General features: G+C 45.1%; 1 protein-coding gene across 3 annotated transcripts in view; it reads right to left on the bottom strand.

Moving 5' to 3' along the window:
* Window positions 1–24,324, bottom strand: part of SYTL3 (synaptotagmin like 3) — a 90,640-nt gene that overhangs the window by 10,975 nt on the left and 55,341 nt on the right. For all 3 annotated transcript variants that reach the window (XM_081250708.1, XM_081250710.1, XM_081250709.1), the window contains exons 8-10: window positions 23,712–23,836; window positions 19,606–19,740; window positions 5,613–5,791 (exon numbers count right to left, since the gene is read on the bottom strand). In XM_081250708.1, coding sequence (XP_081106834.1) covers window positions 5,613–5,791; window positions 19,606–19,740; window positions 23,712–23,836 — 439 coding nt within the window. The remainder of the gene's footprint in view (window positions 1–5,612; window positions 5,792–19,605; window positions 19,741–23,711; window positions 23,837–24,324) is intronic.

Genomic DNA, 24,324 nt, shown 5'->3' with positions numbered 1-24,324 from the left:
GTTAACTACTGAGAAGAAGTTCTTCTGTCATTTGCTGTTTCTTTTGCCTCATAGCTTTTCTGTCCCTCACTTTCTGCCTTACTGTATTCTTTTGTGTTTAGTTGATTTTCTGTGGTGAAATGTTTAAATTCCTTTCTCATTTGTTTTGTTTTGGTTTTTGTTCTATAGCTGTTTTCTCCGTGGTTACCAAGGGGATTACATTTAATATCCTAAAGCTATAACACTCTAATGTGAATTTATACCAACTTAACCTCAGTAACATACAAGAACTCTACTTCTCAGCTCCGTCCTCACCTCTTTCCACTGCTGATGTCACCAAAATACATCTGTATATATGTGTGACCAAAAACACAAAGTAAGAATTCTTTTAAATGCATTAGTCTCTTAAATTATCTCGAAAACAAAGTGTGGACTTACAAACCAAAATGACAATAAGAGACCAATAATCTTTTAAAATGTCCTAAGTCATATAAAAAACAGAAAGTGGAATTACTTACCACTGTTACAATAATACTTGCTTTTATAATTGCCAGTGTATTTGCGTTTACTGAGATCTTTATTTTTTCATATGTCTTAAGTTACCGTCTAGTGTCATTTCATACACTCTCTCACCTTTTGTTTAGCTGAGGATGTTGTAATTTCTCCCTCACTTTTGAAGAAGAATTGTGCTGTTTCTTTTGTTTGTTTGTTTTTCCTTTTAGCACCTTAAATATATTGACTCACTGCCTTCTGGCCTCTAAAGTTTCTGATGGGAAATCTGCTGATAATCTTATTGAGGATCCCTAGTACATGATGATTCACTTTCCTGCTGCTTTCAAGATCCTTTGTCTCTGTCTTTCAAATGTTGGTTTATAATGTGTCTCAGTGTGGGTGTCTGAGTTCATCATACTTGGAGTTCAAAGAGCTTCTTTGATGTTTATATTCATGTCTTTCATCAAATTGGGGTAGTTTGCAGCCATTATTTCTTCAAGTATTCTCTCTGCCCCTTGCTGTCTCTCTTCTCCTTCTGGGACATATGTTGCTTATGTTGGTCCACTTAATGGTGTCCAGAAGGTCCTTTAGGTTCTGTTTGCTTTTCTTTAATCTTTTTTCTTTCTGTTCTTTAGACTCAGTAATTTCCATCATCCTATCTTCAAGTTCACCTATTCTTTTTTTTTAATTAATTTATTTATTTTTGGCTGTGTTGGTCTTCGTTGCTGCGCATGGGCTTTCCTCTGGTTGCAGTGAGCGGGGGCTACTCTTCATTGCAGTGCGAGGGTTTCATTGTGGTGGCTTCTCTTGTTGCGGAGCACGGGTTTCAGTAGTTGTGGCACATGGGCTTAGTTGCTCCGCAGCATGTGGGATCTTCCCGGACCAGCGCTCGAACCCATGTCCCCTGCGTTGGCAGGTGGATTCTTAACCACTGCGCCACCAGGGAAGCCCACCTATTCTTTCTTTTACCTGCTCATACCTACCTTTGAATCCCTCTAGTAAATATTTTGTTGTTAAGGTTTTTAATCTCTTTATTGATATTTCTGTTTTGTTCATACATCATTTTCTTGACTTTCTCCACATCTTTCATTAGTTCTTTGAGCATCCTTAAAACAGTTGTTTTTTTTTTTTTTTTTTTTGTTTTTTTTGCGGTACGCGGGCCTCTCACTGTTGTGGCCTCTCCCGTTGCGGAGCACAGGCTCCGGACGCGCAGGCTCAGCGGCCATGGCCCACGGGCCCAGCCGCTCCGCGGCATGTGGGATCTTCCCGGACTGGGGCACGAACCCGCGTCCCCTGCATCAGCAGGCGGACTCCCAACCACTGCGCCACCAGGGAAGCCCCAAAACAGTTGTTTTAAAGTCTCTGTCTAGTAAACCTGCCATCAGATCTCTTTCAGGCACAGTTTCTGTTGATTTATTTTTTCCCTTTGAATGAGCCATACTTTCCTGTTTCTTTATATCCCTTGTGATTTTTTTTGTTGAACACTAGACATGTCTAATAATACGTGAACTCTGGAAATCAGATTCTCCCCCTTCCCCAGGGTTTGCTGTTTTTTGTTATTTATTTTTTAATTGGGTTTTTCATAAATTTATTGATGCAGACTGTCTCTGTGCCAAGGAGCAGCCTGAAGTGTAAAATTAAGATCTTCTCAGATCTTTTCTGAACCTGAACCTTTCCCTGGGCACGTGTGGTCACTTTTTAATTTTCCTTGTATATATAGTTACTCTTGAATGTCCTGGTCTTTAGTATCCAGTTCCCAAGAAGGGGAAAAAAGAGAAAAATGAAGAAGGGAGACAAATAAGGGCACTGGCCCTTTAAATACTTTGTAAATCACTTCAGCCCAAGGAGGAGGGGATTGCAACAATGAGGGGAGGTGAAACAACACTGGCTGCCTGCCTTTTTTTTTTTTTTTTGGTACCTCTGCAGTCAGACCCAGCAATCAGAGAACAGGTCCCTGATATTTGGAGGACAGGATCCTTTGCCCATCTGGCTCCTACAAGCTGTGTTCAAGCTGCTCTAGGAACATATGCACAGCTGCCCGCCAAGGGGTTGGGCATAGGGCGGATGGGTAGTTAATACTGCACTAAGAGCCGGAATTGACTGACATTAATCTCAATTTACCATCCAAGACTTCCCCTAGGAAGTTGAAAGCCTTCAAAAGACTCCAGAATTCCAAAACAGTTCCATCAGACAGATTCTGCCAGTGCAGCTGTCTACAGGGGGAGATGGGTTCCTGAGGCCTCCTACTCTGCCAGCTTTCAGAATCCTCTCTTGACCATGTGTTTCCTTTACAAAGTATTGAGTTTTGTTCTAGCAGGCATTTCACTTACTGGAAACTCAGTTTGATCCTATCAAGGATTGATTTTGCTTAGTTAGGGTGGGTTAGAGAAGCCCTACTACCAAGCTTTTCTTTTCTGGGGTCCACTCAATGCCCCACTCCACTTTGGTCAGAACACCAATCTTGGGACTTCCCTGGTGGCACAGTGGTTAAGAATCCACCTGCCGATGCAGGGGACATGGGTTCGAACCCTGGTCTGGGAAGATCCCACATGCCACGGAGCAACTAAGCCCGTGTGCCACAACTACTGAGCCTGCGCTCTAGAGCCCGCGAGCCACAACTGCTGAGCCCACGCACCACAACTACTGAGCCCACACACTACAACTACTGAAGCCCGCATGCCTAGAGCCCATAGTCCACAACAAGAAGCCACTGCAGTGAGAAGCCTGTGCACCACAACAAAGAGTAGCCCCCGCTCGCCCCAAATAGAGAAAGCCCGTGCGCAGCAACAAAGACCCAACACAGCCAAAGATAAAATAAAACTAAAAAAACCCCCCAAAAAACACACCAATCTTTCCCAGCACTGTGCAACTCCCGGATTTTTCATTCAACTTACCACCCTCCAGTAGCTATCCTCTGACAGACCTCATGAAATCTTGTCCTGTATCTGAACAGCTTAGTATTTGGCCAAAGCCTCAAGGGATCCCTATGTGGATTTTAGGTCTACTTCTCTATGCACTTCCCACCTCACCTGCTTAAGAATAATATTTATTGAACGTTTATTATGTTCTCAACACTCTTCTAAAGACTTAATATGGGCTAGTTCAGGGAAACACAACAATCCTTTGAAGTAGGTGATAATATAACCTCCATGTTACAGTGAGGACACCGAGATATGGAGAGGTTGAATAACTTATCAGAGGTCAAACCCTGTAGAGAATTATGGGAGAGACCCAACATGCTTGGAAGGTCAAAGATTGAATAAATGGAGCTGACGGGATTGGAAATGAGTCTGAAGAATGGACAGGATTGCGATTTCCACGTATGGGAGTAGCACAGGGGAAACAGTCTCAGAACAAACATGAGAAAAGCCTCATATTTGGTACAAGTCAGGGGATCGTTTTGGAACAGTGACTATTCCAATTTCTCCAGAGCAGAAGGTACAGATAGGGGAATAAAAGAAGACTAGAAATATAGGAGGAATCTGTTACGGAGAACCATAAGTGCTATAGTGATGCACCTAATTTGTCTGGCACTGAGGAGCTACTGAAGATTTCAGAGCAGAGGAGAGTTTGACTGGACCAACAATCCATTCCTTTCGCCTAGCTGGTCCTCAAAATAGTGTGCTAAAAATGTTCCATGGTGGAGGAAAAAAAGGCCAAAATGTGGTCCGTACCTTAAGCCGTGCACAGAAAATCAGTTCCAGCTCTAATATGAAAGGATCTAAGTGGGAAAAAAACTCTGATAGAGGGCTTCCCTGGTGGCGCAGTGGTTGAGAGTCCGCCTGCCGATGCAGGGGACACGGGTTCGTGCCCCTATCCCGGAAGATCCCACATGCCGCGGAGCGGCTGGGCCCGCGAGCCATGGCCGCGGAGCCTGTGTGTCCGGAGCCTGTGCTCCGCAACGGGAGAGGCCACAGCAGTGAGAGGCCCGCGTACAGAAAAAAAAAAAAAAAAAAAAAAAAAAAAAACTCTGATAGAAGAAAACAGAGAAGAATGTATTTATAATCTTCAGGTGGAATTCTCCTACAGACTCAAACAGCAGACATTTTAAAGGAAAAGAAGGAAAAATTGGACATTAAATTCATTATAAGAAAAGTCATCATAAACAATGTCAGAAAACAAGTAAAGCTAAGAGAAGACACGTGCAATATGTAGAACCAATGGAGAATAGTCTTGAAAATGGATTTTTAAAAAGCCAAACTCCTGTAAATAACTTTTTAAATGACAAACAGTTCGATAGAAAACTGGACAAAAGATATGAAATGGGGAGTTCATAGAAGGGGAGTGTATCTTAAGTGATTAACTCATATATATCAAGTTGCTCATCTTTGTTATTAATCAGTGAGATGCATGTTAAAATAATGAGACATCATTTCATATCTACCAACTGGAAAAAAATTAATCTCTTTATGGACTGTGTGAGACAGGATTTTAATTTCATTTTTCCTACACGGAAAATCAAATTTCCCAGCACCATTTATTGAAGTTCATCTTTTCTGCATTGATTATTAATAGCCTCTTGATCATTTAAGTTCCCATGTATGCTAAGATCTGTATCTGGACTTTTGATTCTGCTCTATTGACCTCCTTGTCTATCCTTGCACCCATAACACATTGTTTGAATTACTAAGCTTTTTTTTTTTTTTTTTTTTTTGGCTGTGTTGGGTCTTCACTGCTGCACGCGGGCTTTCTCTAGTTGCGGCAAGCGGGGGCTACTCTTCGTTGCGGTGCGCAGGCTTCTCATTGCAGTGGCTTCTCTCATTGTGGAGCACAGGCTCTAGGCACGTGGGCTCAGTAGTTGCGGCACGTGGGCTCAGTAGTTGTGCCTCACGGGCTCTAGAGCACAGGCTCAGTAGTTGTGGCACACAAGCTTAGTTGCTCCTTGGCATGTGGGATCTTCCCGGGCCAGGGATCGAACCCGTGTTCCCTGCATTGGCAGGCGGATTCTCAACCACTGTGCCACTGGGGAAACCCTGAATTACTAAGCTTTATGATAATTCTTAACATGTCTTTTTGTTTTTATTTATTTATATATATATTTTACAATTACCTTGGTTATTCTTGGACTTTCACTTTTCCATATGAACTTTAGAATCAACATGTCTATTATCATATGCCAAAACTTAGACAAAGAAACTTACGGATTGCACTTTTTCTTCTTTTCCTCCCCATAGGCAAGGTTCTTACAGGCCTTGATGCATATTTCTAAAGAATGAGCTCTGAAGCAGTAGTGAATGGCAAATTCTATCTCTCCAGTGACATTTGCGTTGTCAAAATTGCCCATCTCTGTACAAGTGCTGTTAATGCTAATTAAACTTCCCTGAAATCAAGAATGACAGATATGTTACTTCACAGTTAATCAATGTTTTTGCAGTTCTGGTTTCAAGATAGCAAATAAATCAAAATTTATACAGAGCATGCGTCCTGACTCATGGTAAGTTAATAACACGCCAGCCAGCTTGTACTTTGCAAAATAAGTTGCCACATATGGTGTCTTAAGGAGACGAGGCGTCCTCAGAAGGGCCTGTGTTGCCCAGATACGGTGTTTGCCTAGCAGTACGGGTTGCACAGTCTCATTCTTGAACACAAACCACTTGGGAAGAAGCGGACTATCTCCCATGCAGTTCTGCAAAGCTAAATCTCCAAGGGCGGATAATAACCCCACGGCAGGAAGAGCCCTGGGGAGAGCAGCGTGGTGCGGGGGGCCGAGTGACCGGGATCAGAGGGAGCTGGACTCAGAGTTCAAGTGGGAAAATCCATCCTGTTCTCACTGGATTATGGTGAGGCGCACACGGACGAGAGTACGTACAATATGCAAAGACGACAATAAACTGTGTTTAAATTTTTATGGGTCCCCAGAATGACCAACAAAACCACCATCGTAAGTTAGGGCACCCTAAGCTGAGGTGATGTGGAGAAGTAGTGCAAGTGACAGAACAACCCGCCTCATCACTGTTGAATTTGCTTAGGAATTTGTCACCCTGTGCATGCAACCAATCTCAGTGAGGACTCTATAGACAGCGGGAACCCCACGTGATTCCCACTTTCCCAACTGGTTCCTCAACACCGCAAAACATCCTGGAAACAAGCTAAGAAGAAAGCGCGAGTCTCTCTCACTAGAGAGAGATCAAAACAAAACCAACAACTCAGAGGGCCCCGAACCAGAACTAGCTCATGCCAAGAACCCAACCACAATGGGCTTCCCTGGTGGCACAGTGGTTGAGAGTCCGCCTGCCGATGCAGGGGACACGGGTTCGTGCCCCGGTCCGGGAAGATCCCACATGCCGTGGAGCGGCTGGACCCCTGAGCCATGGCCGCTGAGCCTGCGCGTCCGGAGCCTGTGCTCCGCGACGGGAGAGGCCACAACAGTGAGAGGCCCACGTACCGCCAAAAAAAAAAAAAAAGAACCCAACCACTTTTACCACACCCAGTGCCTGGCCCTGAAAAATGTTATCCACCAACACCCACGCAACTGTTGGGATGGGAAACAGTTTTTAAATTTCACATACCTGGAAAGGCGTGGAGTGGTGAGACCGCACGAAAAGAGTGCAGACAGAAGGTGATGGGGAGGGAAGCTTGGCAAGAGGTGTGAGCTGCTTAAGAAAAGCTGAAGGTAGGTGTTAAAAGTTCTGGTAATTAACCTGCGCTCATCACGGGACTCCACCCCGGGCTACGTCAGACTAAACTGTACTACACCAACTCTTCTGCCAAGAACAAGTAGAAAACGGAATTGAACGACAAGCAGTTTGAAGGCACTGTAGAGCTACCGGGACAGCCAGGGTGCCAGGGTCCACGATACTAAAGAGGAGCGCAGCCAGGTGAGCCTGACGTCCTGGCTGTTTCCCTTTGAGGCATCTGTCAGTAGGTGAGCAGCAAGGCAGAAAGGCTGTGAGGCTCTGGAGCTGGACACAGTGACCAACCCAAGTGCTGGGGGCTGTGAAGCAGTACAGAACTTGAGGAGAAAAGGGAGACGCACTAAGGTGAGAGTGATGCTCGATGCTGCTTTTCCCCTCAAGGTCTTTGCTTAGTTGGAAGCCGATGCTAAGAGTCTGAGCGGCTTAGAAACACCTTCAGAAGTTTCACCTTACTAGAGAGAAGAAACTGGAGTTCAGGCCCACCACAGAGGAGGGGCCTGGTAAACGTCCAGACCCTCAGCTGGGACCCCTCAAAGGCTTTCCTCCTGGGAGTCCGAGTGCCCTGGAAGCAGACCAGTCCTCCCAGAGGCTGAAACCCAGCTCTGAATGAGCTCAGTACCGGATGAGCAAAGACTCCTGGCCTCCACCCTGGTGGTGCGCTGGAGCAAAAGCAAGTCTCGCTGAAGGACGATCACATCCATGTCTCCCATTCGGCTGGAACTCGAGGACAGCAGGGACCCTGCACGTTTCTGCCCTCTATCAAATCTCCAGCACCAGCTCAGTGCCTGGCTCATGGTAAATCCTCAAGACACACTTATGAAATGAATAAAGAAAGCGCATGAAGCATTTTCATTTAAAAAGTTGTCTCTGTAAATATTATGGCATGATGTGCTGTGCCCCTTGTCCTGAAGGAGCAGTAGAAGTGAGGTAAGAAGACTTGGGTGATAGTCCTGACCCTGGATGACTTTAGTTACATCCCTTAACTGCAGACTCCAGAGGGAAAATATTTTAAAATAAAACTACATGGGGACTTCCCTGGTGGCCCAGTGGTTAAGACTCCATACTGCCAATGCAGGGGACCCGGGTTAGATCCCTGGTCTGGGGAACTAAGTCCCACATGCTATGTGGCTAGGCCTAAAGATTTTAAAAAAACAAAAACAAAAAAAAGCAAAAAAACCTATATGTAGGCACATCATAATAAAATTGCTGAGAATCCAGGACAAAGAGAGAAAGCTTAAAAGCAAAGGCAAAAAAGCTATGATTACTTCCATGGAAGAAACAATAGGGCAGGAGAGGGTGGGGTGCAAGCATTGCTGGGGAGGCCGGCATCTTCTGTTTGGGTGGGAAGGAGAGTCGTGTGGGCGCAGACTTGAGGAGGTTAATTTCAGTATCAGGAGGATTAGGGAATTCAAGGCTCGCTCTTTTTTTTTTTTTTTTTAAGAAGTGGGAAGGGAGGTTTATTTGTTAAGAATGAGGAAGAAACGTGGGGAGAAGTTTTGAAAAGAGGTTTAAAATGACTGAAGAAGGTGTGAAATGACTGTTGTGAGAGCAGGGACCTGAGTCGCCCAGAGAAACACATCAGGATGACTGGCACTGTGCATGCATTTGGAGCTGGTGACACAACAGGGCAGACCCAATCCCATGCACTCACACTGGGCATTAGGTCTGCCCTACTGTGTGCACAGCTGTTCAGGTGCAGGTGCAGAGAAGGTGCACAGCTGGCTCATCTAGCTTGGCATCCAGAATTAGAAAGCAACCAGGAAGCACTAAAAGTACTCATCCTTCATTTTATAAGATAAGCAGAGGTCAAGACAGCTTGAGAACACAATCATAGTAGGGGACATTAACACCCCACTTTCACCAATGGACAGATCATCCAAAATGAAAATAAATAAGGAAACACAAGCTTTAAATGACACATTAAACAAGATGGACTTAACTGATATTTATAGGACATTCCATCCAAAAACAACAGAATACACTTTCTTCTCAAGTGCTCATGGAACATTCTCCAGGATAAAGCATATCTTGGGTCACAAATCAAGCCTTGGTAAATTTAAGAAAATTGACATTGTATCACGTATCTTTTCCAACCACAATGCTATGAGACTAGATATCAATTACAGGAAAAAAATTGTAAAAAACACAAATACATGGAGGCTAAACAATACACTACTTAATAACCAAGAGATCACTGAAGAAATCAAAGAGGAAATCAAAAAATACCTAGAAACAAATGACAATGAAAACACGACGACCCAAAACCTATGGGATGCACAAAAGCAGTTCTAAGAGGGAAGTTTACAGCAATACAATGCTACCTCAAGAAACAAGAAACATCTCAAATAAACAACCTAACCTTACACACCTAAAGCAATTAGAGAAAGAAGAACAAAAAACCCCAAAGTTAGCAGAAGGAAAGAAATCATAAAGATCAGATCAGAAATAAATGAGAAAGAAATGAAGGAAACAATAGCAAAGATCAGTAAAACTAAAAGGTGGTTCTTTGAGAAGATAAACAAAATTGATAAACTATTATACCCAGAATCGTCAAGAAAAAAAGGGGGAAGACTCAAATCAACAGAATTAGAAATGAAAAAGGAGAAGTAACAACTGACACTGCAGAAATACAAAGGATCATGAGAGATTATTACAAGCAACTATATGCCAATAAAATGGGACAACCTGGAAAAAATGGACACATTCTTTGAAAAGTACAACCTTCCGAGACTGAACCAGGAAGAAACAGAAAACGTAAACAGACCAATCACAAGCACTGAAATTGAGACTGTGATTTAAAATCTTCCACCAATAAAAGCCCAGGACCAGACGGCTTCACAGGCGAATTCTATCCAACATTTTGAGAAGACCTAACACCTATCCTTCTCAAACTCTTCCAAAATATAGCAGAGGGAGGAACACTCCCAAACTCATTCTACGACACCACCATCACCCTGATACCAAAACCACACAAAGATGTCACAAAGAAAGAAAACTACAGGCCAATATCACTGATGAACATAGATGCAAAAATCCTCAACAAAATACTAGCAAACAGAATCCAACAGCACATTAAAAGGATCATACACCACGATCAAGTGGGGTTTATCCCAGGAATGCAGGAATTCTTCAATATATGCAAATCAATCAACATGATACACCGTATTAACAAACTGAAGGAGAAAAACCATATGATCATTTCAATAGATGCAGAAAAGGCTTTCGACAAAATTCAACACCCATTTATGATAAAAACCCTCCAGAAAGTAGGTGTAGAGGGAACCTACCTCAACATAATAAAGGCCATGTATGACAAACCCACAGCCAACATCGTCCTCAATGGTGAAAAACTGAAACCATTTCCACTAAGATCAGGAACAAGACAAGGATGTCCACTCTCACCACTACAGTTTTGGAAGTTTTAGCCATAGCAATCAGAGAAAAAAAAGGAATCCAAATAGGAAAAGAAGAAGTAAAGCTGTCACTGTTTGCAGATGACATGATACTATACATAGAGAACCCTAAAAATGCCACCAGAAAACTACTAGAGCTAATCAATGAATTTGGTAAAGTAGCAGGATACAAAATTAGTGCACAAAAATCTCTTGCATTCCTATACACTAATGATGAAAAATCTCAAAGAGAAATTAAGGAAACACTGCCATTTACTACTGTAACAAAAAGAATAAAATATCTAGGAATAAACCTACCTAAGGAGACAAAAGACCTGTATGCAGAAAATTATAAGACACTGATGAAAGAAATTAAAGATGATACAAACAGATGGAGAGATATACAATGTTCTTGGATTGGAAGAATCAACATTGTGAAAATGACTATACTACCCAAAGCAATCTACAGATTCAATGCAATCCCTATCAAACTACCAATGGCATTTTTCACAGAACTAAAACAAAAAATTTCACAATTTGTATGGAAACACAAAAGACCCCGAATAGCCAAAGCAATTTTGAGAAAGAAAAACGGAGGTGGAGGAATCAGGCTCCCAGACTTCAGACTATACTGCAAAGCTACAGTAATCAAGACAGTATGGTACTGGCACAAAAACAGAAATATAGATGAATGGAACAGGATAGAAAGCCCAGAGATAAACCCACGCATGTATGGTCACCTTATTTTTGATAAAGGAGGCAAGTGTATACAATGGAGAAAAGACAGCCTCTTCAATAAGTGGTGCTGGGAAAACTGGACAGCTACATGTCAAAGAATGAAATTAGAACAGTCCCCAACACCACACAAAAAAAATAAACTCAAAATAGATTAAAGAGCTAAATGTAAGGCCAGACACTATAAAACTCTTAGAGGAAAACATAGAACACTCTGACATAAATCACAGCAAGATCCTTTTGGACCCACCTCCTAGAGAAATGGAAATAAAAACAAAAATAAACAAACGGGACCTAATGAAACTTACAAGCTTTAACACAGCATGGAAACCATAAACAAGACGCAAAGACAACCCTCAGAATGGGAAAAAATATTTGCAAATGAAGCAACTGACAAAGGATTAATCTCCAAAATATACAAGCAGCGCATTCAGCTCAATATCAAAAAAACAAACAACCCAATCCAAAAATAGGCAGAAGACCTAAATAGACATTTCTCCAAAGAAGATATACAGACTGCCAACGAACACATGAAAGAATGCTCAACATCAGTAATCATTAGAGAAATTCAAATCAAAACTACAATGACGGGCTTCCCTGGTGGCACAGTGGTTGGGAGTCCGCCTGCCGATGCAGGGGACACGGGTTTATGCCCCGGTCTGGGAGGATCCCACATGCTGCAGAGCAGCTGGGCCCATGAGCCATGGCCGCTGAGCCTGTGCGTCCAGAGCCTGTGCTCCGCAACGGGAGAGGCCGCAGCAGTGAGAGGCCCACGTACCGCCAAAAAACAAACAAACAAACAAACAAACAAAAAAACACAACAGTGAGGTATCAGCTCACACCAGTCAGAATGGCCATCATTTAAAAATCTACAAACAATAAATGCTGGAGAGGGTGTGGAGAAAAGGGAACCCTCTTGCACTGTTGGTGGGAATGTAAATTGATAATTGATACAACCACTATGGAGAACAGGATGGAGGTTCCTAAAAATACTAAAAATAGAACTACCATATGACCCAGCAATCCCACTACTGGGCATATACCCTGAGAAAACCATAATTCAAAGAGTCATGTACCATAATGTTCATTGCAGCCCTATTTACAATAGCCAGGACATGGAAGCAACCTAAGTGTCCATCGACAGATGAATGGATAAAGAAGATGTGGAACATATATACAATGGAATATTACTCAGCCATACAAAGAAATGAAATTGAGTTATTTGTAGTGAGGTGGATGGACCGAGAGTCTGTCATACAGAGTGAAGTAAGTCCGAAAGAGAAAAACAAATACCGTATGTTAACACATATATATGGAATCTAAAAAAAAAAAAAAAGAGGCTATGAAGAACCTAGGGGCAGGATAGGATAATGAAGCAGATGTAGAGAATGGACTTGAGGCCACGGGGAGGGGGAAGGGTAAGCTGGGACAAAATGAGAGAGTGGCATGGACACATATACACTACCAAATGTAAAATAGATAGCTAGTGGGAAGCAGCCTCATAGCACAGGGAGATCAGCTCGGTGCTTTGTGACCACCAAGAGGGGTGGATAGGGAGGGTGGGGGGAGACGCAAGAGGGAGGAGATATGGGGATATATGTATACATGTAGCTGATTCACTTTGTTATAGAGCAGAAACTAACACACCACTGTAAAGCAATTATACTCCAATAAAGATGTTTTTTTTTAAAAAAAAAGACAGGTTGAGACCCACCCAAAAACTACAGGCAAATCAGAAGTGGAGCTGGAAGTGGGCCTTTGTTTTTAATCCCTTGGGCCACTGACTAATGGTACTGTCTCCGAGTAATTCAACTGCGTATCTGCTTGGCCAGGGAAAGGGCAGCCTCAGATAATGAGAGGACTGCAGAGCACGTCCTTTGGTCTACCGCATCCCTCAGAGGTAACTTATGACTTCACCACCATTGCCCTGGGAGGGTTTTCTGCTTCTATTTTCCCTGTAGACAGAGCAGAATCTTCAAGCAAGTTGAACCTTTGAGCAGCAAACAGGGTTAATCAAGAGGTCCCAGCCCAGAAGAACAACTAAGAACTCGGCCTGACTTTTATTAGAGCCATGGGCTCTGTCTGGTTGTGAAAGAAAAGTAAATCTGAGCAAAAGCGAAGGAGAACTACTTTAGTCAGGCAGGGAGCATTCAGTGACTTTCTCTGAAGGTCACAAGTTATCTATTATACCCGCAAGCAACGCCTGATGCCCTTTGATTTTACAAAAGCAGAAATCAAGGAAAGTCAACTGAAACCACAGCTATACTAAAAACAGATAAATAAATCTTGATCCACAAGAGCACGCGGAGAGCATTACTGCAGGGAGGTCAGATGGCCGCTGTTTATCAACGTTTACGCACAATACATAAATGTTTTTGAAACCTCAAAGTTCTTTGATAATTGCAATATTGTTTTCAAACAAACATGGTAGAACCTTAAATATTACAGCATTCAGATGATTTTTTCGAGAGATAGACCTCTAAGAGATCACTTCAATATAATTGTCTATTATTTACTCTGATTTTTGTTCTTAACAAAAAATAGATTAATATGAGTATATAGCTAAATACAATACTCTTTTTTAAAAAGTCACTGCAACCAGAGATGTTCAGAAATACTAAAGGAAAGTGGAAGCTTCCAAAACCCCAATGAGTGCTGTGAGCGGGGGCGGTGAACGCTTTGAGCCACTCCCCACTTAGTAGTGACCCAAATGCCACATCTCAAATCGATGTATAAGAGAAACAACTAGGGAGTTGGATTGTTACTTCAAAGATTAAAAACCCTTCCATCATCCAAGCTCCTGTCCATCCATGTGCAAGGAACTCCTATGTGTATGCCCGGCATGTGGTCACTTTGCCAGTCACTGTGTCTTCACTGCCAGGGAAAATGTCAACTGCATGAAAACATGGATATAAATGCATTCCTTTTTAGATTTTTTAAAAACCAGAAGTGAAGGCAAAATGGAAACTCAGACAGGAACTCTAATGATTTTTCCCCCCAGGGAATCGCTAAAAATTTACCACTCTACCAAGTTCTAGCTCCTAATGACTGGAGGGGTTTTTTGGGGGGGGTTCTTTTGGTACGTCTTTTTTTTTTTTTTTTTTAACACGAATTGGGGTTTTTCTTCTCACAAACATCACATGTTTATGGAGAAGATACAGAAAACACAGATAAGACCAAAAACTATTTAATAAAAAAGCATAGGGGCCTCCCTGGTGGCGCAGTGGTTGAGAGTCCGCCTGCCGATGCAGGGGATACGGGTTCATGCCCCGGTCTGGGAGGATCCCATGTGCCGCGGAGCGGCTGGGCCCGTGGGCCATGGCCGCTGGGCCTGCGCGTCCAGAGCCTGTGCTCCGCAATGGGAGAGGCCACAGCAGTGAGAGGCCCGCATACCGCAAAAAAAAAAAAAAAAAAAAAGCATAAGCCCTTGGGCTTCCCTGGTGGCGCAGTGGTTGAGAGTCCACCTGCCAATGCAGGAGACACGGTTTTGAGCCCTGGTCCGGGAAGATCCCACATGCGGTGGAGCAACTAAGCCCATGCGCCACAACTACTGAGCCTGCGCTCTGGAGCCCGTGGGCCACAACTACTGAGCCCGCGTGCCACAACTACTGAAGCCCGTGTGCCTAGAGCCTGTGCTCCACAACAAGAGAGGCCACCGCAATGAGAAGCCCGTGCACCGCAACGAAGAGTGGTCCCCACTCACCGCAACTAGAGAAAAGTCCGCGTGCAGCAGCGAAGACCCAGTGCAGCCAAAAAAAAAAAAAAAAAAGCATAAGCCCACCATTCTCAACCTCTTGGTATAATCCTTTCAGTTGTTTTACAGTGTCTACAGTATAATCATTTTGTTTTTATAAATATGGGCTACTATATACTATTTTATAACTTGATATCTTTATCAATATCTACTTTCCACATTAATATTCTTTAACATTATTTTTAATAGTTGCAAGGTATTCCTCTGAATAAATGTACCATAATCTATTTAACCATTGCCCTATTTTAGACATTTTTGGCTATTTTCAATGTTTCAAAATTTAAAAAGATTATAAACAATGCTGTCTTTGACATCCACATATACACAGTTCTGGCAACATTCATGATGATTCTTAAAGAATATTTCCTGTAACTAAGATATTTGGATTAAAGAGGACATGCATTTTAAAGCATCTGATGTATATCGCTGGTTGCCCTCCAGTTCACCCCAGCAGTTCACATGAACACCTGCCTCTCCCGCATGCTGGCCAACAGTAAGCTGTGCCACTTTTTTTGTCTTAAGATTTTTTTTTTGATGTGGACCATTTTTTAAAAGTCTTTATTGAATTTGTTACAATATTTCTTTTGTTTTATGTTTTGGTTTTTTGGCCATGAGGCATGTGGGATCTTAGCTCCCCGACCAGGGATCGAACCCGCACCCCCTTGCATTGGAAGGCGAAGTCTTAACCACTGGACCGCCAAGGAAGTTCCTGTGTCACTTCTTAAATTTGCTAAAATGGTCCCCAAATAGCACTTGCTTTAATTTCGTACTGATTTAACTACTCAGGAAGTTGAGTGTTTCCCCTATTTATTGCCCATTTGTACTCCTACTTTTGTAATAAGTAGAGACTTAATAAGCTTTTTCTAGCCTCAACTTCCTGTTTCTCGGAGAATATAAATGTCTCTCAGAAGAGAAGGCAACATCTTTGGACAAGAAACGAAACGTATTTGCTTTGTGGGTGTTTAGTTTCCTTAAACAAACACTGCTTCAGACTATGGGGAACAGGTTCAGATTGAATATGTAATAATTCAATCTCATGATGACAAATGTTCAGGACACAAATCGGAGAAGAGTTTAGAAGAAAGGGAGTTGAGAGAGCCGGGTTGAATTTGCACTATAGTTTGGAGGTACTTCCCTAAGAAACAGTCTGAGTAAGATGCATACACTCGCCACATCCTCTTACCCGAGCATCCGTCCCGACGACTCTGAAAGATCTTCTAGGTGTGGATCAGCCCCAAGTGAGCAGAGCTGAACCAGGGTGTGGGGGGCAGTTTAAGAGTTCAACAACTCCCCTGGGATAAGACAAAAGACCTGGGCTTTGACTCACAGTCAGAGTTCTGCAGTGACTGCGTGACCTTAGCAAGTCACGTAACCTCCATGAGCCTCAGTTTTCCCATTTGTGAAATGGGACAATAGCATTTATTATTATCCCATTTCCATGGACAAGATCGTTGTGAGAATGATCGGGAGGCGAAGCTCCTAGCTCTGTAGTTAGCACACAGTAGGCTTTCAATAATAGCTCTGATAGGAATGAATCCAACCACGTCACAAATATTTACTGAGTGCCATTGAAGGGTCGGGCACCGCTCTGGGCACCTGGGTATTACAGCAAATGATAAACCACAGGTAAGCTAATTATATAGCTGTAGAAGGTGATAAGAACGCAGGTGAACAGAGAGCAGGTGAAGGCAAGGCAAAGCAGGGCAGGGGGTAGACCTCCTGAGAAGGTGACTTTGGAGCAAAGACTTGAAGGAAGGGAGGGAGGGAGGGCGGGAGGGAGGGAGCTTGGTGCCTGGGAGAGGGAACAGCCCCAGGAATGCCCGGGGCAGGCGTGAGTCTGGCTGTTCTAGGACTAGTGCTGCTGAGCGGAATGAGCAAGGGGGCAGGTGTGGATGGTGTACAGCTCGTGCAGGGCCCCATGGAGCACTGTGGGGTGGATCCTAGCCCATGTCCCTGCCGCTGCATTGGTTTCCGGGCCTTGAAGGAGCTTAGAGGCCAGTCTAGCGGACCGTGGACAGTTTGGGCTCCCTGGGAAGGAGGGTTTCGCCTCATCCTCCCGGATCAGCCTTATGAAGGCTCAAGCTAGCTGGAGTCTTTGGAACCCGTATGTTACCTGGGGTGGAAGCAAACCTTCCCATGGATCTCAGAAAAGCTCCCAGAGGCCACTCCTATGCTTCGCCTGTCTGTACCCACCACGGGGTTCAACCCTAGGAGAGAATGTTCTGGAGCCGCCCTTGCTTCCCTCCCCCTCGGGGAAGCATTTCCTCAGTGCTTTCACCTTTCTCAACTATTCTCCACTGTAAACACCACCAAGGAAGGTGCTGAGTCATCCTCCAACACCAGCACTCCGAGATACCCTGGCAGGACCACCCCAGACTCTCATGACCTCAGGGCATCCAAGAAGCGGAGGGTAACTCTGTCTGGCTCTGTTAGGACCGCTGTGCAACCCAGGACAGGAGGCTGTGCTCAGCACGAGTTGGGAAGGGCCCACAAGAGGAGCTGTGTGAACTGAACAGCTACTGCCTTGGACAGCACAGCCCCAGACTGTTCAAGAATCCTTAACAGGGCTTCCCTGGTGGCACAGTGGTTGAGAGTCCACCTGCCGATGCAGGGGGACACGGGTTCGTGCCCCGGTCCGGGAGGATCCCCCATGCCGCGGAGCGGCTGGGCCCGTGAGCCATGGCTGCTGGGCCTGCGCGTCCGGAGCCTGTGGTCCGCAACGGGAGAGGCCACAGCAGTGAGAGGCCCGTGTACCGCAAAAAAAAAAAAAAAAAGAATCCTTAACAAACACCATACTTTACTCGGGTTTCAAATTGCCAGGGCTCAACCTGTGTGTTTCTGAAACCTCACCGTGCATATGCTCTCCTAGGGCTCTTGTTAAATTGTAGGTTCGGACTCCAGCAGGCCTGGGGTAAGGCTGGAGATTCTGGTTTCTGACAAGCGCCCAGGTGGTGCCGGCTCTGCTGGGTCCCACATTTTGAGTAGTGAGTGTGCAGAGCAGGGGTCTTCGTGGAGGCAGGACCACCCCCAGGAGACAGTGGTTGGAGCCAACAGATGGGCTGGAGCTGCATTTAGTGGATTGGATCAAGGATGTTAGCTATCCTTCAAGGTCTAGCCTGCTTCTGCCGTGACTTCTGAATATTCGACTGGACATTCATGGAGATTGGGCAAGTCTGTCTGACGTGCACACCACGTTCCACTAAAATGCAACAACCCCAAGGAACAGAAAGGTTAAAGTACTAGCTCTGGACCACACTCCTTGCCACTAAAGGAGCTGGAAGGTGAACCAAGATGTTGGTTTCTAGAAGCTGAGTCCTTAACCACTGTATTACTCCACGGAATATGAGCATTCATTTGGTTCCCAAAGCAAATCCAGTGAAATAAAAAGAACTCTTCAGACTTCCCTGGCGGCCCAGTGGTTAAGGCTCCATGCTTCTAATGCAGGGGGTGCGGGTTTGATCCCTGGTTGGGGAACTAAGATCCCACATGCTGTGCAGTATTGCCAAAAAAAAAAAAAAAAAGAACAACTTTGATACCATCTCCTTGATGAGGACTCTGAAGTTTAGGGAGTCTTTATGATTGTTTAAGATCACTGAATAAGTTAAAGATCCATGACTGTAATTGAAGCCTCACGGCCCCTTACCCAAGGCTCCATCTAACATATCAAGCACATATCACATGTTTAGGCACAGAGTAAACATTCATTCAATGTTTTTGAATAATGAATAAAGTAATAAAAAGGCCTGCCTATGAACAGACACTGCATTTAAAACACCACAAAGCAATCTCAAAAAAAAGAAGAGCAAAGTTGGAGGACTAATCATGTCAGTGTGGCCTTGGCATAAGGACAAAGAGATCATTGGAGCACAATAGAGAACCTAGCAAAAGATCCACACTTATATGGTCATTTGACTTTTAACAAAGACACCAAAGTCAATGGAAAAATGAGAGTCCTTTTTTTTTTTTTTTTTTTTAAATGGTGCTGGAGGGGACTTGCCCGGTGGTCCAGTAGTTAAGACTCTGCACTTCCACTGCAGGGGGTGCAGGTTCGATCCCTGGTTGGGGAACTAAGATCCCACATGCCCTGAGACGTGGCCAAAATAAATAAAATAAATAATAAATGGTGCTGGAATAACTGTATTCATATGGGGGAAAATGAACCTCAATCTGTACCTTACACCATTCACAAAAAGGAATGAGCTGGAGCATGGACCACACATAAAAGCTAAACTTTTATAAAGCTTCTAGAAGAAAACATAGGAGAATATCTTCATGACTTATGGGTAGATAAGACAGAGAAGTAACCATGAAAGAAAAATGTGATGAATCAGACTTCATCAAAACTAAACACTGCTCATCCAAAGACACCACCGCTTATAATTAATTACTCTCTGTATGAATGAAAATGTTCACAATAAGATGTAAAAAAGAAAACCACCGTCAGAGCACAGCCAGGGTTTTCCCAGCTCTCAACCTAAGTAAAATATCACCTCTGCACTCCATATTACGCTCCAGTTTATCCCACAAGACAACACGGCACTCGGGTTGCCTAACAATCCAATTTGACGTCATGGCAACAACCACACGTCGCATGTCAAGGATATCAGACAAGACTCACGTGTCTCAAGCCTCCTGAGAATAAAGTATTGGGTGCTGGACTGGATGAGATATCCTCTTGCTTCAAAACAGGGCTAGTAGGGCATTTGGGACTCTCTTGATTAAGAGGTTTCAGAATATCTGGTGCGCTGACCTTCTGAAAAAGAAAACACAGAATTAGTATAGTACAGTCTGCACCCCAGTTTGAGTTTGTTCAAATGTGATGACTTCAGTGAGCATGGCCTGCATGTCACCAATATGCAAACTTCCGGGTGCTGAGTAAGAGGCCACACTTCCATTTGGATAAATGCATACACACACATGGCCCCAAGGCAGACATCACCAAGCTTTGGGACATTCATGAACAGTGATGGGTGGTTTACTTATGGATTAGTACAGGTCTTAAAGAAACTGATGTCCACATTTGACCTTATTAATGATGCAGGCATTTAATCACATGAAATACAGTATTCAGCCTGACAGCCTCTAATGTGCTGATAAAAAAGGAAAAAAATCAAAATATGTCTCTAAATTTTATAAAAATATTTTTTTAATAGTTGGTACTTCTATCACATGTACATCTTGTGCTTTCTAATATGGTAGCCACTAGCCACATGGGGCTATTTAAATTCCAATCAGTTAAAATCAAATCAAATAAATTCAACTCCTTGGTTACACTAGACACATTTCAAGTGCTCAGTCACCACATGCAGCAGTGGCAGGAAAGTTCTGTCGGACAGCGCCAGTACAGAGCAGGGAGGTAAACCTCTTCCTGGTTGAAAAGACAAAGTCTCCAAATCGAGACTTTAGGTTCTGACACTGGGTTGGAAGTAGAACTTGGAAATACAAATAGCTGCACTATGGTCATAATTTTCAGGAATAAAAAGCTAAGACTATTACAGAACAAATGAAAGACGTGATTACCTCTAGATTATTGTTCACGCTCTCAATTCCCAGAACTCAACTCAATTCCATCAGACATTTGTTAAGCAACACTCTATTCAGTGTGCCGCTGCTCTACGTCCTGGGAGTGGGAAGGAGGCGGGGGGTGGGGGAGAAGGAGGAGGAGATGCTTGTCTGCCCTCCACAGGCTCACTAGCTCATCAGAAATACACACCATTAAAATGGAAGTACGAGCAAAGTCAACGGGAAAGCGTGGGAGGCCTTATGCAGAAGAGGCACCTGGGATGGTCTTCAGTGGGAGTGTGACCTGAGTGTGTGTCAAGGGCTGGCTGAGGAACGACCCAAAGGTAAGGCATCCCGAGTGGAGGGGCTGTCATGATGGTCAGGTATGGAGCACGTTCCTAGACCTGCTAGAGGCCAAAGCAACTGCAGAGATGCAAGAGGCCTGGCAGAGACTCGGACGCGAGATCCCACACGCACAGTGATGCGTGATGTCGTCCAGAGGACAGGTGGCTCGGGGACACTAAAGCGTGGGCACAGGGGAGGAGACATTGGGCTGGAGGAGCCGGAGATCCAAAGGGAGGATTTCAGAAATGAAGGTGTTAGAAACGGTTTTTCGTATAGTTCAAAAGCCCGTGTGCTACACCTACTGAAGTCCGCGCACCTAGAGCCCGTGCTCCGCAACAAGAGAAGCCACTGCAACGAGAAGCCCACGCTCCGCCACGAACAGTGGCCCCCACTCGCCGCAGCTAGAGAAAGCCCGTGCGCAGCAACGAAGACCCAACATGGCCAAACATAAATAAATAAATTTTAAAAGTATTTAAAAAAATAAAGATGTACTCTTTATACTCCAACCCTAGAATTATTTAGCATTTATAGATCATGCCATGATTACCGAGTACTGTATAAACATTTGGCTAAATTTCTCTTTAAAACAGCCATATCCTCAAGTGGGGAGAGAGAACGCCTACAAGGTCAAGAGCATGTCCTGCCAAGAGCGTGGTGGTGAAGTGGACACACGCTGGACAGAGGGTCTACACCATGGAGGCTCTCTAGCCACGGCCCCCCCAGTTCGTCCTCACCTCTACCCTTGAGCACCACCAGCCCTTCAGAGAAGCCTGCACTCATCCGGCAGGCCCATTCCACTGCACTGCAGCCCGGGAGGGTGATGCCACAGATGCCACGTTACATCAGCTCCAGAACAGCAGGAGCTATGCCTACAGATACTTGGGATGCCCCAGCATGTGGCACGTGACGCCAGAAGTGGGAACCGTGCCACTCTGCAAACGTTGCTGGCATCTCCTGGCAGGCATTACAGGAATGGTCCCTGGAGCAGGCTCCACCTGGCCCTGCCACACTGACTGCGTTCCCTCGGAGTCATCTCTCAGCCCCAGAATCCTCATCTTTAATGGGACAGTAACAACACAGACCTCACAGGGTTCTTTAAGGATTAAAAAAGTTAATGCTTCCTCCTATGGGGGGCATATAATGAAGAGGTTAAGAGTTTAGAATCGTACACACCTGGGTTCTGCTCCTAGCTCCACCTTTTACAAGCTATTGCTATGAGACAAGGTGGGCAACCTCTCACTAAAACTCAGGTTCTAGATCTTTATCACGGGAGTAACAATATCTTTCTCAGGAATTTTGTTAAGTATGAAATGTAATAAAGTAGGTAACAAACACTCCATCACGCCCAGAACACAGTGCCACCTAAACGCACACTGACCCTCTCTTCCATCCATTGATTCAGGGGCAACAGGTAGGGTGGTGGAGACAACAGGAACTCACACTTGTTTGCACTCGAGGGTCTCAAAGACCTTCCGTATACACATCACGCACTCTCCAAGCCCTGCTCTTACAGTGAGGTCCGAGGACCGTGGGAGCACTGCCTGCTCACCGGCAAATGCCTTAGAAACACACCTGAGATGCTGCATCTCATGCCCATCGCAGATCTACTGACTCGGAATCTGTATTTCAACAAGATCCCCAAGTGACTCACACACGCACTAAAGTGGAGAATCGCTGCTCCAGAGTTCGGCCTCCAAACTAAGACTACCCACCATTTCTGGTTATGTCAGCAGGTCCATGTGACAATCTCCCTAAGCCTCAGTTTCCCTAAGTGTAGACTAAGGGTCACATGCACTACCCCCCTCGAGGGGTGGTGTGAGGGTAAAAAGAGTCCAGGGAAAGCTTTTAGCAAGAGCCGGGCACATAGTAACAAGAGCTGGTAATTCAGGTTTATACTTAAGATAACTTAGGTAGCAGTTTAACTGTTATCTCAGGGCATCTTTACAAGATCACTGTGCTGCTCTGGGCAGAACAGGTATTATCACCTTCATTCCCCGGGGTGGTGGGGGGGACAGGGGGCACTCGGAGGCTCAGGGAGTTCAAGTGATGTGGTGTGGTGTGGATGGAGGCTGGATTTAGCATCTTGCGAGCACGTGGAGGTCCCAGCAGGAGAGTAAGGCTGTGCTCACCCCACCGCCTACAGAACCGTCCGTCTGGGAACATCGTGAATAGAGCCCACGGCTGCAGAAAAGGGCACGTGTCCCGTCCAGCTAACCAAAGCTGTCACGGCAACCCTGCAAACAGCCAGGTGGTGGCACCTGCCACAGCCAGGTCACCTCAGCTGGACTAGAACCCAGGTTTTCTGACCCTAAAGTCCACTTCCCCTCACTCTCCAGTGCACCTGCTTCTGGCTCGGTCAATCCTGGTGTAAAGAGTAATCCTTCCCCTAAAGGCCTTTACTAGGTGAGACCTCTTCCCGGTTAGTACCTGGAGAGTCCCCCTCACGATCACACCTGAACATGCAGCGTTTATGGTTTCAGTAGCTTCAATCAGAGACCGGGACAGATTTTAACCAGAGGTTGCTGAAAGCAGGACATAGGACAGGACGAGTGTATCCACAGACCAGGAATAACTGGGCACATTGCAGGCCTGCCTTTGCCTTTGGTGTGGCCTTGAAGCCAGCAGGCAGCTTCGGGGGTCACGTGGAAGCCCCAGGGGCTTGGAATGAGGTGGAAGCCTTTCCTTGTTCTGAACCACTTTCCAAATTCAATAAAATTGAATGTTCACCCTCATGTGGCCTGTACCCGCACCCCAGCCAATGGACGGGTTTGTAAGTACGCTTTTCAGACTGCCTGATGGTTAACTATGAAGTAAAAGGGCGAAGAAATCTACGGAGAAAACGGGCAGGAGGGTGATCGGGCCGGAGGCCTGGGGTACCCTGGTGGTGACGTTGACCGCGGTGTCGGACTGGCTCCTCCTCTCCGACCGGCCCTCACACTGCCTGGGACCCACAGCTGGGCGTTGCTTGTCAGCGGTCATGTCATTCTGCGACTTGGAGAGTTCTAGAAAATCAAGACAAGGGTGACAGGTGGGAGCGTGCAGCTTTGCCGGGGCCTGTGGGAACCCTCCTCTGGGGTTCCTGCACCCCGAGCTCTGGGGTGGGGAGGAGGGTCCCCGACACCACGCTGGACCCGGGGCACCTGCACAGGACCGAGGGGCTGGATCCTGAATGTGGGTAACTGTGTGTCCCCACGTCTCTGCAGGCGGAGCCACCGTCAGGGCAGGGTTCACGGGCAACCTGCCGACCCAGGTTACTCTGCGTTCAGGGCATACGTCCCGAGTGTCCGGTTGTCCAAATGCAAAGAAGGCAGCCGAACAAACAAGCTGGTTTTTTTAGGGGTATAACTAGATACCACATCTTGAGGTGAAAGCAAGACTTGGGGTATCCTTATAACCATTTCGGGAAGCAAACCCTGAAAAGATGACTTAAAAAAATTTTTTTTGCAGTATAATCGTCTAGAATAAAGATGAGTAAAGGGAAGAGGAAGGA

The sequence above is a fragment of the Mesoplodon bidens genome, assembly GCF_964165515.1.
Source record: "Mesoplodon bidens genome assembly, chromosome: 12".
NCBI classification, from domain to species: Eukaryota; Metazoa; Chordata; class Mammalia; order Artiodactyla; family Ziphiidae; genus Mesoplodon; species Mesoplodon bidens.
The sequence above is the reverse complement of the archived record's forward strand: the minus strand, read 5'-3'. Positions and strand labels throughout refer to the sequence as shown.